The sequence below is a fragment of the Lytechinus pictus genome, chromosome 12 (assembly GCF_037042905.1).
Source record: "Lytechinus pictus isolate F3 Inbred chromosome 12, Lp3.0, whole genome shotgun sequence".
NCBI classification, from domain to species: domain Eukaryota; kingdom Metazoa; phylum Echinodermata; class Echinoidea; order Temnopleuroida; family Toxopneustidae; genus Lytechinus; species Lytechinus pictus.
The window spans coordinates 24,662,356-24,680,122 of NC_087256.1; the positions used below are offsets into that span (position 1 = coordinate 24,662,356).

At 34.3% G+C, this 17,767-nt stretch overlaps 1 protein-coding gene across 1 annotated transcript; it reads right to left on the reverse strand.

Annotated features, from left to right (window-relative positions):
• Window positions 1-3,707: 3,707 nt before the first annotated feature.
• On the reverse strand, window positions 3,708-17,672 carry LOC129272609 (uncharacterized). The gene is made up of 3 exons (XM_054909728.2): window positions 17,446-17,672; window positions 12,556-12,669; window positions 3,708-4,772 (listed from the first exon to the last, which is right to left on the reverse strand). The coding sequence occupies exons 1-3, from the start codon at window positions 17,552-17,554 to the stop codon at window positions 4,645-4,647; spliced, it is 351 nt and encodes a 116-aa protein (XP_054765703.2). The 5' UTR covers window positions 17,555-17,672; the 3' UTR covers window positions 3,708-4,644.
• Between the last annotated feature and the right edge of the window lie 95 nt (window positions 17,673-17,767).

The following is a 17,767-nucleotide window of genomic DNA, read 5'->3' on the forward strand; positions in this document are numbered from 1 at the left end:
AAATATCGCTTTACGTGAAGTTATTTTGAAAACCACTTTCGTGTGATCAAGTGGGAACACTAGCAAAGCGATCTTCCAAACTGGTTTCCTGAATCTGTTTCCAGTAAACCAGTTTTAGAAAGCATAATGAGAACAGTGTCTTAGACTTTTTAGCTCGCTCCTTTAAAAACTGGATTCCCTGCAAAATCATTTGAAAGGTCAAACCCCTTTTGAAACCAATACAGAAATTAACTTTGTTTCATTTCTATAAATAGGCTGTTAGTTTTACTCTCTGTTTTCATGTTCTATACAAATAAACCTTATTGGTAGTTAGCCCTTTGCACAATGCAAACGAAATGTAATAAAGGAATTCTTTTGTTGTAAATGATCAAACACTGAAGACAAATTACCTTTCAATAAATTTTTAAGTCAAAGTCCAATGATCAAAGTCCGAAAAAAGAAGATATTGCAATGGTGTCATTTATAATAATCATGTGCATCCACTCAAGATCTATTTTATACCAAAAGGAAATAGCTATCCATAAGAAAGTAAATCAACCAAATGAAAAAAAAATCACATAAAAAAGAAGTCCACCTGAATCTAACTCAATATACACTGTAAAAACATTGTTAAAAATGTCAATGGCATTGTCTAATGGTGAGTTACAAATGCAAATGTGAAATTTCAAATTAAAACAGTAACATATGAATCATGACTGAAAATGCTATCACAAAATGTGATAAAAAGAATAACTAAGGGTGTCATGGTCCAGAGGAAAACGTCAAAAATTATACATTTGAAAACGTGATCAGCTAAGATTTTACAACCTTAATCATCGCGAATGCAACATAGAACACGATTGAGTATTGAAACGTCTTTAAATCTGCTCTCGCAGTGGAAGACTGCACAAGCATCATCAGAATTGACCTTTCTTGTAGTGGGTCTAACTGTGCAGTAAGCCACGTTAAACGAGAGCAGGAAATTTAAAGATGATCAACATATAATCGTGTTTGTGTCCTGTGTTTGTAATTGTGTATTCAATCATGATTCATGTTGCTGTTTAATATTGAAAATCAACACTGAACCCACCCCAAGCCTGTTACTCTAGAAACAACTATTGTTTAAAGTTTTAAACACGGATATTTGGTAGCCAAAGGACTGACTGCATGCGATCAGTTAAAGGTCAATTCCACCTAAGAAAAATGATGATTTTAATGATAGAGAAAAATCAAACTAGCATAACGCTGAAAATTTCATCAAAATCGGATGTAAAATAAGAAAGTTATGGCATTTTAAAGTTTTGCTTATTACTCACAAAACATTGATATGCACAACTCAGTGACATACAAATGAGTCGGTCGATGATGTCCATCACTCACTATTTCTTTTGTTTTTTATTGTTTGAATTATTAAATATTTCATTTTTTACAGATTCGACAATAAGGACCAACTTGACTGAACCATATAGTATCAAACAATGCTAATTCCACATGTTCAGGGAGTAAATTTTAATCATTGTATCACTTGACAATAAGGAGAAATTTTGAATATTTCATATAACAAAATACAAAAGAAATAGTGAGTGGGTAACGTCATCAGTCTCCTCATTTGCATACCGACCAGGATGTGCATATAACTGTTTTGTGAAATTAAGCAAAACTTTAAAATGTCATAACTTTTTATTTTACATCCCATTTTGATAAAAATTTTGGTGTTTATGCTTGTTGGATTTTTCTATTTTTATTCAAATCAACTTTCTTGTTGGGGTGGACTTGTCCTTTAACAAATGAAGTTCAAATGTGCACAATGCACACTGAAACCTTAGTATGATGACAAAGATGAATAAAAAAAAATTGTGACTCCCATTCAGGTGTGGATTTCTGATTTCTCTTATCAGACCAGATTATACTCCAAAGTTCAAAGTTCTGAAATATTGTATAGGTATACCTGACAGATGATAAAAAGTAGACTAAACAGGCATTGAAAACAGAGCAATTATCATTGTGGTGTTATGACCAAGTAATCCAAGGACACAATGGAGCAGCTATATAGACATAGCCATAGACAGGTATAAAATTGTCAATTCATCTACTGCCAACTCGTCCACTCCCCACATGGAGCCCATCAACATTTTGTCTAACAACCATTTGGTCGAATCATCAAATCTATGACCATTTCGTCTCATAACCAGTTGGTCTTATATATCCATTTTATTTTCATTCATTTTGCCCAATTAACACTTAGTCCAATTTAATAGACTGAATGGAATTGGACTAAATGGCTATTGGACAAACTGGTTATTAGACGAAATGGTGAGAGGATGCAATGGCAATTAGACCCTGTGGATAGTGGACGAACTGATGGTAGACCAATTGATAGTAGATGAGTTGGTAATTGGACGAAATGTCAGTAGACCGATTGAAAATAAACCCATAGACACAGGGTTATCAGACACTTATGGTTGAAAACATTCACATTCAAGCAATTCATTATAGTTAATATGCAAGTCAGAATTTACACCTTTCAAAAAAGCAACAGTGGAAAGTTGCAACTTGCAAAATATGTGTTCTGAAGCACAATTCTGCAAAACTATTCTGTATACACAAAAACGATGGATATCACAATTTCATTTGGTGAACGACATTATCAATGTGGACTGCCTCCAGTTTGGACATACAAAGACCGATAATTCCCAAGTCAAACCATAGAGTATAGTGATATGTCATGAAATCAGAGATCATTGATAACATTTTTCTTGAATGATCTTCTGTAGTACAGTGTTAATGTGAGCATATACTGTATATGAGATATGTTTGTTATTCCAGCTGAAGCTACAAAACCAATTCTTTTTCATTAAAATCTTATTGATAGGCATACATCTACATTGTTATGATGAAAAAAATAATAAAATGGTACTTAATGATATTTTGAAGCAATTTTTTAATGCTATATTAGAAGAATTTATGTCAAGAAGATTCAATATTTACCTGCAATTCATTGAACAGATTTGCTATTGATTGCATAAATATGTATATTACTTTATGAATATCTAAGTTGAATGTTCTCAATTATCATGTTGCAATTTATATAGATCTTGAAGTATTTATAAACAGGATGTACATCCTGAAAGATGCATAGAATTTAATCAAATTTCAAATTCAAATTTGTATTATTTCTACCAGATATAATTAGTTTATAAGCCATCAATTGCATGCACAGATGTATTTTAAAAAAATAAGCACAATTACATACAGGCTTATTTTCCTAGCAATTTAACCCAATGTATAAACATGAAATCTACATAGCTGCAGAAATATGGATTTTGGAAATAATTAAAAAGGAAAACAAAAACAGTGATTAGAGAAATAATTCTTAAGAAAAATTTCTTTGAACTTCCACCTCCTTTTCAGCCACTGATTTCATTACAAGTGTTATGAATACCATTATGTGATGGTATCCTTTCCCATTGCTGATACTATTATTTTTCCTCAATTAAATCAAATTTCAAAACATTTCTGTTCTTATCTGATATATTAGAAGAAAATTTACAATTACATCATGTTACCGGAAAAGAGAAGGGCAACAAAGTGAAACGTCTTAAACCACACTTGTCCGTGAAGTCGGGCCGACATGTTCGTATTGTTCTAGAGAAACTGTGTGGTATTTCCCTGTCAATGTCAGCTTGTATATTTAACTGCACTTCCTCTCTTTATCATTTTGTTGTTGTTGTTACTATTAAAAATTTTCCATTTCAGAAACCAGAAACTAAATATCACTTCCTTGTATACCAGTAGCTGGTCACATATAGCCAACATCATGATGTACAGGAAAACCACGGTATAATATTATTTCCATTTCCCTACACTTTTTCTGGTTTACTCTATAGTGTGTGGCGCAAAAAAGGAAAATTATGACCGACTGCCAAACACTAAGAAATTAAGAAGCGGTGTTGGCTATTTTACCCAACTGCTTAGAAATCATGAATGCTAATTAGTACGCAATGACGGTACTGATGGTTTGAGGTCCTATCCGAGGGACTTCATATGGATTCACTGCATTTCCAAGGGACACTAGAACATCAACTTGGCTTTAAACAGGGGAGTGTTTAGAAATATCCTGGTACCACTAATCAGCAACGTTAAAGCTCTGCCATATCTCAATATTCAATTTCTAAAAATATGTACTCTCCTATTTTTCTCTCTCAAAATCAAAGAATATTTGAGATAATGTATGAAGGCTCCGAAGAATGTTACAAACCAGCGAAGTAAATACGTGAGGGTCGCAGTCTATTTCATCCTCATTGCATCCTAAATTGCATGCTTTCGGGCAAGCATCTATCAAAGCGCTGCTACAAACAATACAATATTAAAAATCAATATTCTACATATAGCAGAATGTTATTTGCATCAACTACATAAGTGCTCGTTGTGCATATGGAAGAAATCACGGCCGTTCGCAACAGAGGGCAGGGTGAAGTTGCCCCATAGACATTTTTTACTGAAAATTTTCACAAAATTCTATAAAAGTATGGACAAAATCCTTCAATTTCACTTTATGGAATGCAAAAGTGCCCAAATATTCGCTCCCTCACTTTCAATTTTTTTTAAAGGTTTACGCGTCCTGCCCCCCCCCCCAAAAAAAAAAAAGCAGCAATCACCCAGTAATTATTTCCCTGTTATGAACTTATAAAACCTTACCTTTGTGGCAAATTTCTCTGCTTCTTCCCTGCATTGTTGTTCTATATCTAGCTTGGTCTGGACATCCACAAACTCTTGTACCACCTGACCAGATACTGGAAGGTGAAAAAAAACAAGTAAATAATTCTTAAGTTAATTAACAAGATAACAAGAAAGTAAATAAAATACAAATAAACAAGTAAACAACATTTATAAAGAAAGCAACTAAACACGTAAGAAGATAAATGTATACGTTTGAAAAGAATTTTGCAAACAAATTATAAGAGTGAACAAATTATGAAAACAAGAAAGAAAGTTATAAATCTAGTGAAATTATAAACATATAAATATACTAGAAAATAAATAAAACAACATAAACAAAACTATACTGTAGCTTAATTGATATAGTTTGAATACAAATTATATTACAAATCAACAAAACAGCAACTTTGATTTATGACAATATTGCACGTAAAATACCGAATGGTAATGATTGCCCAAGTACCAATCTATAAAGGAAAATCTGTCACTGAGATGAGAGGGCCACATGCAAGGTGGTGTTGAAGGGGTACTCCAGGCTGAAAACACTATTAATTGAACATTTAAAGAAAGATCAGACAAACAAAACACTCAAAAGTTGGACTGGGAATAACAAAGTTATGCCACTTTAAAGATTTGTATTATTTTGTTGAAACAGTTCTACTCATGTCTTCATGAATATGATGATGATTTGTGATGTCAGATTTTTCTTCCAGACCTATGGGCCCGTATTCTGAAGTCGGGTTTAAGTTAAACTCAGGTTTAAAGTTGTGGTGTAAGTATGGGAAGCCAAAAGTATCAAAATTTTTATTAAGTTGTATGTTTCTTATGTTTACTGTGCTCTTTCCTGATACATCGATGGTGAAGACAATCATCTATTATACTTCCTAGACAACTATGAATGATTTGAGAGCCAAATGAGCTGAAGTATGATATTTCTACTGTTAGTGATTTATGTAACAATTGGCTCGCCATACTTAAACCACAACTTTAAACCTGAGTTTAAGTTAAACCCGACTTCAGAATACGGGCCATGGAATATAACTGGTTTCCATGTAGCCCTTTTTTCCTTTTGGCTGCTATTACTCAACCTTTTTTTTTTTGCTTATATAGTTTGCCACTGCATTTGTTTTTCACCACTTTGTCTTATCCTTAAATTGTATTCATGTCTAAATTTTGTTATGACACAGTTATAAATTTGTCACATTGCAATGTACTTTAATGTCAAACTACAATTATGTTTATGTATTGTAAATTTATTTCGACTTTACAATAAATGCAGAAACTCCTGCAAAAAATATATGTATATACATATATATATATTTTATTAAATGAGCGACCTGACGATGTCATATTCCTACTTGTTTTTTATATCAAATTATGTATACTAAAAGTTTGTCTGACAAGAATTTAATTGGATTGACAACTGATTAAATGTATGATTAGATATTCATTGCTGCAGCTTATTTTATTATAAGGGAGACTTTCCATACCCACATGTATGAAAATATGAAATATTTATGGTGAATGCAATAACAAAAGAAAAAGCAAAGTGGAGACATGACATCATCAGCAGACCTAAAGAATATACCGACGACGTGCATATTACTGTTTTCACAAAATATTGCTAAACTAAAAATAAGATAACTTTGTTTTTCCAGATTTTGATGAAAACTTCAGCATAATGCTTGGTGAATTTTACTTTATTTATCTAGATATAATTAGTTTCAGCCCGGACCACCCCTTATACCCCTTTCATAAACCCAATTTTGCGGCTAATAGCAGCATAATTTGGTCGTAAAATCGGAGGACCAGAGTTATCCGCATTATTTTGATGCTGCAATTATCCGCATAATAGCAGCATCAGGACCAGATTTTTACTTTATGAACGCATTTCAAAGTAATGCAGATAATTGCCTTGGTGCGGTCACAAGGTCACGTTTTTCCAACACAACCGCATCGGAGGGGGTGTGTGCGGTTGCCATGACGATTATCCGCCTTTTTTCAGGATGGGCGCTCCTAAAAATAGTGCGGATTATTTTCGGAGTTTGTGAACGCAATTTTTATTGATTTATCCGCATTACTCTTAGGCGGCTAATTGGAGGATGGGTTTATGAAAGGGGTATTAGAGTTACAAATGAATTTAGATATGAATTTACACGCAGTACTGGGCCCCGTCTTACGAAGAGTTGAGATTGATCCGATCAATCGCAACTACGTCAGCAACAGCCACGTCAACATATAAAATGCATGTTTGTTCAATTTTTTTTCTAGATATGAATGTATATATCCATAAATTCATTGATTTCTTGACAATTTGGTGTGTTCTCCTTTGTTTACACAGGACATTTTACAAATTTCCTGTAGAAGAAATTATGACACTGATGGATTTCCATAGAGTTACGATTGACTGGATCAATCGTAACTCTTTGTAAGACGGGGCCCTGGTAACTCTTTCTTTTGCTATATGTAACTGACTTATATGCTTTTCACACTGCACTTTTTGTCCTTAACCCCGGGAAATCGGTGGGGCTAAGGGGGGGTCTTAGCCCCACCAATTTCCCGGGGTTAAGCTTAGCCCACTTCGTTTTCACACTACGTTTTAGCAAAGTGGGCTAGCACGGTAAATAGTCCGGTACTATCTGGCCCTGCAAAAAAGCAGGGTTAGCCGGCTTATTGTGGTGCTAGCACCACAATTGCGGTGCTAAGAGATGCAGTGTGAAACGAAACAGGGCTAAGCAAAAGCGGGGCTAAGCATTAGCCAATCACAGAAGTCGAAATTGCACATTAATCACGCTCTGTATGGTAAAGTCATCAATATTCATGAGCTGTGGGATAGTCCGGGGTTAAGGCGTTAACCCGGCTTAGCAGATAGTATGGGGTTAAGAAAGACAGTGTGAATAAAAAAAAAAGATAGTATGGGGTTAAGGATAGTCCGGGGTTAAGGATAGTATGGGGTTAAGGAAATGCAATGTGAAAAGCATATAAGAAAATGTTCCAGTCAAGTTGTGTTTGTAACTTTAACGACAGATGTATGAAACACCCTCCCAGAATGAAAACTGCTATTTCCTCCCTTCTAGTTGACACAGGTGATGAATAAAATCATAAAAGTGATGAATGAAATATTTTACTTCATATCAAAACAATCCAAAAAAAGAATAATCATACAGGTGTACTAGCATCTTTACTCATCCAATTATGTTGTGAAATGGTTATCTTAAATATGTAATCTAATAGCCACAATTTTGAAAGTCAATCCTATAAACATTCTCCTAAAAAATAGCAAATAATATGGAAAATAAACATGGCAAAATTTAGGCCTACACCTTTGTTGAACAAATCATGGAGTGAAACAAGATCAATATTTGGTGCCAGGTCCCTGCTCAAAAAAGGGGGATTTCCCCTAAATCAGCCAACTCGAATGTTTACCATCTTTCTCAGCATATACATATGCACACAACAAGGATATGGACCATTGAGAATGTCTACTAGATCAATACAAAGATCTATGGTCTACAGAACAATAGCTATATAGACAAAATGTCTGGCTGTGCCCAGTAATGGTCCTAGATAAATATATCCTTCTTGGAGTTCTACAAGCACTGTTTCCCCCCCTCAAAGTTAAATCGTATATATGCTCCTTTTTTTCTCTCTTTATCAAATAGAACATGGTTTTCACTGGTTCCTAGATAAATACATGCATATCCTTCTAGGAGGTTTTTTTTCTCTCAAAGTGTGGTCCTGTATGCTCCCTTTTTCTCTCTTTATTAAAAAGAACATGTATGGTTTTAATTGGAGACAGCTCAAACATGAAGAAATAGCTAATGGCTAACACTTGAAATATTCAAGGATGTAAATGTGTAAGAACTATTTTCAACCTTTGCCTAACGATCATTCATGATTTTATTTACTATTATGTACATGTCATGTACATCATGAACAATGCAAGTTTTCAAATTTACTTAAGCACAAGAGAAGTGAACACTAGATATATCATACTTCATAATCACATAAAGCAGAAATTTAAAAGGATTTCAGAATATAATATTTGCTTCCAGCCTTCTAGTATATGCAATCAATACATTGTAAGATTTGCTTTAAAATAGGGAATTTGTAAAGGGAAAAAAATTAACATTTCTGAAAGTTGGTGATAAATATCCTAAAATATTCAATTTAAATTTTCACATAGAATCAACAGATATGAAGGACATTTTTGTAAGATTGGGATGCTAGAATGTTGAAACTCCACCAAATATTAGGACAGGCTTTAACTTCAGACACCCAAGAATACCCATTCTTACGTATCAGCCTATCAATCATACCTGTTTGCCTGTCATGCAGTTTTGTTTGATTTTATCATTAGTTGACTTTAGAAATAACTGTGAATCAGAGACATACCAATGATAATCTTCAACTGATTCTGAAGGTAAATTGCCAATTCGTCTATTGTCAACTCGTCCACTCATCACGCGGTCTACCTTCATTTAGTCTAATACCATTTGGTCCAATCACTACTTCATCTAATCACCAGTTTGTCAATGACCATTTCGTCTCATAACCAGTTGGTCTAATAAGGTATGTAAATACCCATTTCATATTCATTCATTTCACCCAATAAACACTTAGTCCAATTAGACCAAATGGTACATGTATATGGACTACATGGCAATTGGACCAAATGATTATTATATGAAATGGTGAGTGGACAATATGGCGATTAGACCATGTGGATAGTGGATGAACTGATGGTAGACCAAATGATAGAAGACAAGTAGGTAATTGGACGAAATGGCATTAGAGCAATTGAAAATAAACCATTCTGAACTTCTTACAGGATACCGGTAATGAAAGGGACCCCAAATTGAAGTGCCTTGTTGTTGTGAATGGAAGAATTACCGGTACTAATTCCAGTAACATATTAACAAATTCATCTGTCGCTTTAATATACAAAGTGAACAAAAAAATAATATGTACATATTAAGATGAGATACTGGGAATATTTTTTTTATCTTTCAGTTTCACCAACAAATTTGTGCCATTTTTGTCACTATTCCAAAGAGGAAAAACAAATGTCCTTCATCTCATGTTTGGAGTCCATGTATTTCACTTTCTGTAGTTACTTTTTAATCATTTGTGAATTTATTAAACTCAATAGTTTGTGAGAAATAGCAGAATTTGATTTTGATTTTGAGTTGATTAGATTTGTTGGCTGATAGATTGGATTAACTGACTGCCTGACAGATCAATTACATGTAACTAGTAGGTTGATTGAATGATTGATTCATTAATTGATTGAAAGTTGGTTGATTTATTGGTTGATATGATTGATTATTGACTGACTGACTCATTCATTCATTTATTCATTCAGTCAGTCAGTCATTCATTGATAGATTAATTGATTGAAACAATTATCAATTGGTTATTTTGACATCATTCCACGTTATTCCATGTCATTTATTTACAGAGGTAAATATTTCAAATCAATCTGCAATGCCTAGAAGAATATATGATTAATAAGGAACTTCTGCCCAATCCCTTTGTGTTTGATTCAGGATAATTCCTTTACAAAATGAAGGAAAATACAACATCAACTTGAAGTGAGTGTTTTTGAAGGTCACAAATAATCAATACATAATTATGTGCTGCAATATTATCCTTGGCATTATAGTTTGGATAAGCTGCCAATATACAAATATGTAGCTGGGCTCTGTTTCATGATCTTCATCACACTAGTTTTCAAGTTAAAAAAAGTGATAGCTATCATAAGCTGCTCCTGAAATAATGGCATTTGATTAAATGTATGAAAATTTGTCACAGAAATCTAGAATTCTGTGTGTTATTAAAAAACAACATATCCAAACAATGTTAAAATAAGCATACAGGTGGATACATGTATATCTTCCAGTATTATATGACATATCAGCACCAATGCTGTTTAAGTTTAACCACAGTACTTCATAATCATTTCTCCACCAGCATTTATGCCCTAAATAAGAGGGATTTGAAATTAATCCTGTTTGGCTGTGGTTGATTAACAGTTAATTAAGCACATGATTGGAATTCAAGTTTTTGAGATTTAAATCTCAATCCAAATCCAGTGTTTTACTAGTCATTAACCAGTTGATCAGAATTCATTTCAAATCCTTATTTCAAATTTTCAGAGAATGAAACTCTTGAAACCAGTTGAATTTATCATACTAAAGAGAAAAATCAAAGAAACAGATCAATGAAAGTGGGAGGAAGACAGAATGTAGACCCTTCCATTGGCAATACGACCAAGATCTGTGATGTCACACACATACAACTTCCCCATTACTTAACTTTCACTTTAACATACTCTTTTATCTAGTCTCTTGCAAGATTGCAATAATATCATTATTTCCAATTACTAAAACTTATGCTCATATTATTCTTTAATTATTCTGCTTTCACTCAAGCTTATATGCTCCAAGGTTTTCAATCTCCTTTATAACTGCACCTGGTACGAAATGCACCTCCTGGGATCCATGCTTCGCAAAATAAATTCAGGGCTAGATTTGAACCCTAAACTTTGTCTGGCAGTAAAATGAATGAATCATAACAGTTAAAGAGATCATTTTAACTTCCCCCTTTTAAACCCTTGCCTTCGGGAAATTGAAGGTCCCTATTCAAAGCCTACAGGAGTTACAGAAATAAGTTTATCTTTAAAGGAGAATGAAACCCTTGAAACCAGCTGAATCCATATCAAAGAAAAAAAATTAAAGAAACATATTGTTGAAAGTTTGAGGAAGATTGAATGAATAATAAGAAAGTTATGAGCATTTGAATATTGAGATCACTAATGCCATGTAGATCCTCCCATTGGCAATGCGACCAAGATCTGTGATGTCACACACGTACAACTCCCTCATTGCTTTAGTACTTATTTCACTTATATTCTCACTTTTATAGAATCTATCACAAGGTGAGGTGTTCTCTTTATGAGAGGACAAGTACAGAGGTTTCACATTATATCATTGATGAATCGTTTGTCATATGATTAGAATGAGCAAAAAGAGATGTTTTGGGGTATATTTTCAGTGTCCAAAAGGGGAGAGTTGTTCATCTGTGATATCATAGATCTTGGTTGCGTTGCCAATGGGAGGATCTCCATAGCATTAGTGATTTTGACGTTCAAATGTTCATAACTCTTCTATTGCTAGTCCTATTTTACTCATTCTTTTGTTGATCTTATTCTTTGATTTTTCTGCTTTCACAAAAGCTAACTTGCTCCAAGAGTTTCATTCTCCTTTAACTGTAGAATGATAAATTTAGATTTAGTCTGAAATTGTATTTTATGTAATAACTATGGTTTGTTATACCACTCTTTAAAATGGAGCCCATGGAAGAACTGGGGAGCGTTTCATGAAAGGACTTGTCGGACAAAACGTTGGACAAGTCCAGTTTTATTAGACAGTTACCATAGTAATGGTGGTTAATAGCCAATCAAAATCAAGGAAAGTTGTTAGATCTGACAACTTGTCGGACAAAAATGTTGATGAAATGCTCCCTAGAGCTGTTATGCTATTAATAGCTCTGAAATGGGCTATTGTTAATGTCTTGTAAGTTTATATTGTGTATGTTATTGTAATTTTATGATTTCGGAAATAAAACCAACAAGTACACAGACTAAAAATGCTGTTTAAAATTTCATACAATTCTGTTTACATATGAACTTTATACAAATATGTTTTTTTTTAGATTAAATATAAACAATTAACCTTTGTTCTTTAAGATTTTTACACTTGTTTATATACTGTTAAACTACTGTAAAATTCACATAGTAATGCATGAAAATTTCAAACAGCATTTTAACGGGTATTAAATTGATGAATAACTAACCTGACTCGAGCTTGGATAGGATTTGTTTCGTTTGCTCAAGTTCCTCTACAAGTTGCTTGGTTTGCTCTTCCTTCTTACTGTACTGCCGCTGAAGTTCCTTATGCTCTGAAATGGCTGTAAAAACAAAGAAAACATGATTTTTTTTTAAAGACAGAATATTCAGTCACTCCTTTAAAATGCAATATTTTTATGTTCTGCAATGGATTATGCAATATATTCTGCAAGAGAGAGTGCTCATTAATTCCTTCAGTTTTAGGCCCGTATTCTGAACTCGGGTTAAGATTAGACCCCGGTTTAAAGTTGTGGTTTAACTATGGAAAGCCAATTGGAGCACAAACCCCTAACAGCACACATTCAATTTATTAAGTCATATGACAACCAACTTGTTCATAATTGTTTGGGAATGATAACTGAAGTATTTTTCTTCATAATGACAGCAAAATGAAACAAAATAGTAAAACATAAGAAATATACAATATAAACATAATTTTTTAACTTTTGGCTCCCCAAAATTTTAGCACAGCGTTAGACCGTGGTCTAATTTAAACCTGACTTCAGAATACGGGCCTTGGTGTCTTCTGGTCTCATAATAATAAAACTATTTTATTTATCATTCCCAACAGTTATGAGGAAGTGACCACCAAATGTGCTGTCAAATTGAATCTTTTGACCAGACTTTGAATTGACCGCGAGTTCAGAATATAGGCCAATGGGGGTAATGGCTATATATAACAAACAAACAAAACAAAAAATTTTGTAGACAAAATAATGATATGAAATCCTGTGAAATTTGAATTCTTTGTTCTGCAATGGCTGTAACAACAAACTTTGACCTATAGCCTTGAAAGTTTTTTTTCCAAACACTCATTAGACTAAACTTTCCATTCTATCTTCTTGTTTGTAATTCCTTCAAATGTTTTATTATATACATATATATATATATATATATATATATATAAATATATATATAAGCAAATAATGGTGTCCTGCGTCATCTGTTGAGTTGGCCTCGTTTCATCTCATCATATATATATATATATATACACTTATATTACATAGGTTTTGTAGATTCGAATCAGTGATAGGTCAATTCGCCATCACGTGACCATAGCTGCGAGGATCGCATTTGATATATTCTTGGTTTTTACGTCACCTCAGTGAATATAACTGCGTTGTATTGTCAATTGCGGCGTTATATTCACTAAGGTGACGTCACTCGCTGCTTACAAGTTGCATAATCAGGTAGTTTGACATACGCGCTAGTGTTAACGCGTCGATTGCATGAAGAACGCGCTTGATGTATTTTCAAAAAAATCTATTATGACGTAGTGGAACAGAGCTGTAGCAAGAATTTTGGGTTGGAGCCAGATGATGAATGCAATCTCCGATGGCGAATCCACATAGACTATACGATATAACAGATATTGCCTGGTCTATCGTTTAAATAAATAACATTTCAACTTCCCTCCGAAGCTATATTTTTATCTCGGGAGAATATTTTACCTCAGCGCTGCGCGCTTCGGGCAAAATATAATCCCTTGGGAAAAATATAACTCCGTCGAGGAGAGGAAATGTTATATTCAAACTATAGGTAGGCAACATCTGTATAATATAACCATAAACCTTAACTTGTCTTATGCCATCAACAATGCTTTGTGTCCTCTGGAAAAAGCGTTATATAAATCTAATTATTATTATTATTATATATATATATTACATATATGTTCTGCAATAGTAATAGAATTGTATGATAGTTCTGACTCCTTATACACGTATTATCTTTAATTTTTACAGTCTGCACTGGCTATATATTTTTTTTAAATCAACAAAGAATGTGTTTTAGTTGTTCAGTTGTTTCTCATTATACCAATTCTTTGCGCTACTTTAGATGGTGATATCATGCTATCAATTATGATTATGTACATTGTAGGATAGGGGCTCCATGTCCCACTGGCAGTACTTGCTATTTCTGTGGAGTCCTTTTACCAATGAAGTTTATATGACAATTTAGTTTACCCTGTATCAAATGTGTATTTTGAAATTATTTGGTAATAAATTCAGATCAGTTCAGTTCAGATTCTTAAACAAAACAAACATCAATCCCTTAAATAAAGGACTACTTATGTGATTGTTGGGAAACTCTATGTGTACATTTGTGGCTCATTGCATTCAGTGACTATTGTTATACATCTAACAGATGTAATTACATGAATATATGATTAATTATGAACACAATTGAGGCATGATTGTGTTCAAAGAGGATTTCCTTGTATAAACAATTTCCCTTATTTGTCTAAAGGGTGAAAACTGAAACAAAACTGACCATTAAAGTTTTATTGTTATTAAAAACAAGTGAAAGCATTGAGAGTCTATGGGAAATATTTCAAATTATGTGCACAAAGCAGTGAAAATGAGAGTGAAATTCAAAATCAATTTAAAGATAAAAGTGATATTAAATACTTCAATGGTTTACAACTAGATGGGTAATTACAAGTACATCGGCCTCCCACCTCAACTCTGGGTTAGGTGACACAGAGTGTAGTGACTGATCATTGGGATGATTTTTATAATTGATTGCATAGGACATAATATGAATTGATTATAAAATCCAACAGTACGATCAATTACTTAGCTTTGTGTGGAGAGGACCAGATTATGAAGCAGGCATTAATGTGAAAGCTATCAAAAACACGATACCACCTACTATTCTTTTGTAGTATAATTAGTCATCATCACTTGTATAGGTTCTCTAATACCATGACAGCGTATTGATTATAAATATCATGTTGCTAATCCTAAGTAATATACATGTAGGCCTACTATTTTAATATATATAGATGATTGTTCTACAAGACAAGGAAGTATTTCGTTTCTTATTCTCAGTGATATGTACATCTATAAGTGTGTCTACTTATGACAATGCTCGATTGCACCCCTTCTCCCAACTGCTTCCCGCTCCTCTCTCCCCCTCTCTCCCCCTCTCTTTCTATTCTCTCTCTGCCTGCATCACTGCTCTTCCTCTCCTCTTTTTCTCCCTTCTCCCCCACTGGCTCTCTCAGTGGTGTAACAAGCCAAACATTTTGAAGGGGCTAGATATGGCGTATCAGGCAAAATTCATTAAAAAAATTGCGAGCAGGCGAAAATTTCGACATTTTATTACAAAACTCAAATTTTCTGATAGACTTTGACATAACATTCAGAAAAAAACATCATGTTTCACCCTTCTCTCTTTCCTTTTTCTTTTTTTCTTTTTGGTCATTAAAACTTTTAAATTAGGGTCTATGGCCCTGAAGCCCCCCCTCCCCCCATCTGTACGCCATTGGGTTCTCTTGGCCTGGTGAGACATCACTTTATACACTACAAGTAACATGAATTTGTGGGCACAATCTTGTTTTTTTTTCTCACTCAAGGAATCACAACGATTCACATTACCATTGCAAGGACAATATACTGTTGGACGATACAAACTTGGTGCCTACTGTATATCAAGGTATTCCTTGCTCACTGAGCCTGGGAAGTGTAGGTTTGTAAAAAGCTTGATCATAAACGTCCCACCATGGATGGGTGGGTTCATTTAGGCAGACAAGCAGACTGATTCCTCTGAACACAACAAAAGCTTCCATATGGCACATCATATGTACTCAGTACCAGTGGCACAAAACATCCAACTCCACCCCTCCCTCTCTCCCCTCGCCCTTCCCTACAGAACCTGCCCCTCCCCCAGCCTTCCCAAGCACCCCCCCCCCCAAAAAAAAAATATATATATATAATTCCAATAATCCTACATCATGCAGCCACTACAATTCACGCTTCCATGCAACAGAGAGAACAAACATATTCCATTGACCACTACTCCACCAAGAAAGGAACTACATCTCAGGGGCAACAGCTAGCCGGGCCGGGGGAGTGGATGAGGGGGGGGGGGGTGGAGGGGCTTCAGCCAAAACAGTGAAATGTCATACCTTTTGTTATAATTTCTTATTCATTTTCAGTGTTTTATTTGTCAGATTTTACTCTCCCTGTTCAATAATTTTTGTACGTATCACTCAGCCTAGCTATAGGTGGAGACCTGGAAAACATCTGCAGTGTATATTAATGGAAGCCCGATATACCAGAAGACGACTCTAGAAGATCTCGGTGTGGTTTTTTTTCTCTCATCTTATTTCATTATCAACAATGAAATAAATCTAAAAGTTACAGTTAATGTACAAAATACATGAAAAAGCCGATCTACATCAGATGCTGTAGGCCTACTACTTTTAAAGCTGAAGTTGCAAACCCAAATGAAAATAAAATCTTCATCACCACCAAGATCACAATCGAAAGACATCAACATCATTATCTTCATAATATTCATTTAAATCAAATTCACCATCATTCCTCTTCTGTACAATTTAATTGTGATATGCGCTATACAAGAACTGTTTATTATTATTATTATTACGATGCACCTCCTCTTTCCCCTAATCATGGTTATGAAGACGGTTTAATAATTCTAAGTCGATGTCAATGTATCAACTACCACTACCAGTAACACAGCATTGCCATTAGCACCAAGTTTCAATAATCATCCTATTGAGATAATCCTACCTCAATCTGAGCAAGGTGGCAGAATGGCAATGGAATAAATTAACAAACTAATCATTAAAATAAACAAAAGTCAAAACACACAATTTCATTATCACGCACTAATTAGTTGCACTAGGTTTTAAAAAATCCATCTCATCTTACACCTGCAAGGACCACCATGTGAAAACGCGGAAGCTACATGTATTTATACCGGGGAATCACCGGGAGCCAACCCTGTTAGGAGTGCATGGTAGAAGGCCCAGATTGGTAGCATGACGCATTATTAACGTCCCTTGGCCTAGTAAATACAAACTCGATTACCTTTCTTTGCGACTTCTTTGATCTCTCTAACATCTTTAGCAGAATGATGAGGAGGGTGGCTATCATCCAAAGACTGTTTCCGAGCAGGTGGAGTTGGTTTTTTAGACATGGCGACAATTAGCTGGTATAAAAATCTCCAAAATGCGGAAGTTCACCTTAATAATTCCACAGTCCGATTTATACACCTGTGGCTCGGTTTGATCAAAGAGATTGGTTTCATATGAACTGCAGCTCGCTGCATGAGCTGCACTGATAAATCAAAAGACCAACCATAGAGCTATATAGCTCGATTAACCATAACAAACACTAGTTGCAGAACTTT

What these genes read in the sequence shown, in the direction of transcription:
- LOC129272609 (XM_054909728.2), bottom strand. Translation starts at nt 17,554, where the DNA reads ATGTCTAAAAAACCAACTCCACCTGCTCGGAAACAGTCTTTGGATGAT. An exon ending in CAAAGAAGTCGCAAAGAAAG is followed by an intron (nt 12,670 to 17,445) that starts GTAATCGAGTTT and finishes TTGTTTTTACAG; the next exon opens with CCATTTCAGAGCATAAGGAA. An exon ending in CCTATCCAAGCTCGAGTCAG is followed by an intron (nt 4,773 to 12,555) that starts GTTAGTTATTCA and finishes TTCACCTTCCAG; the next exon opens with TATCTGGTCAGGTGGTACAA.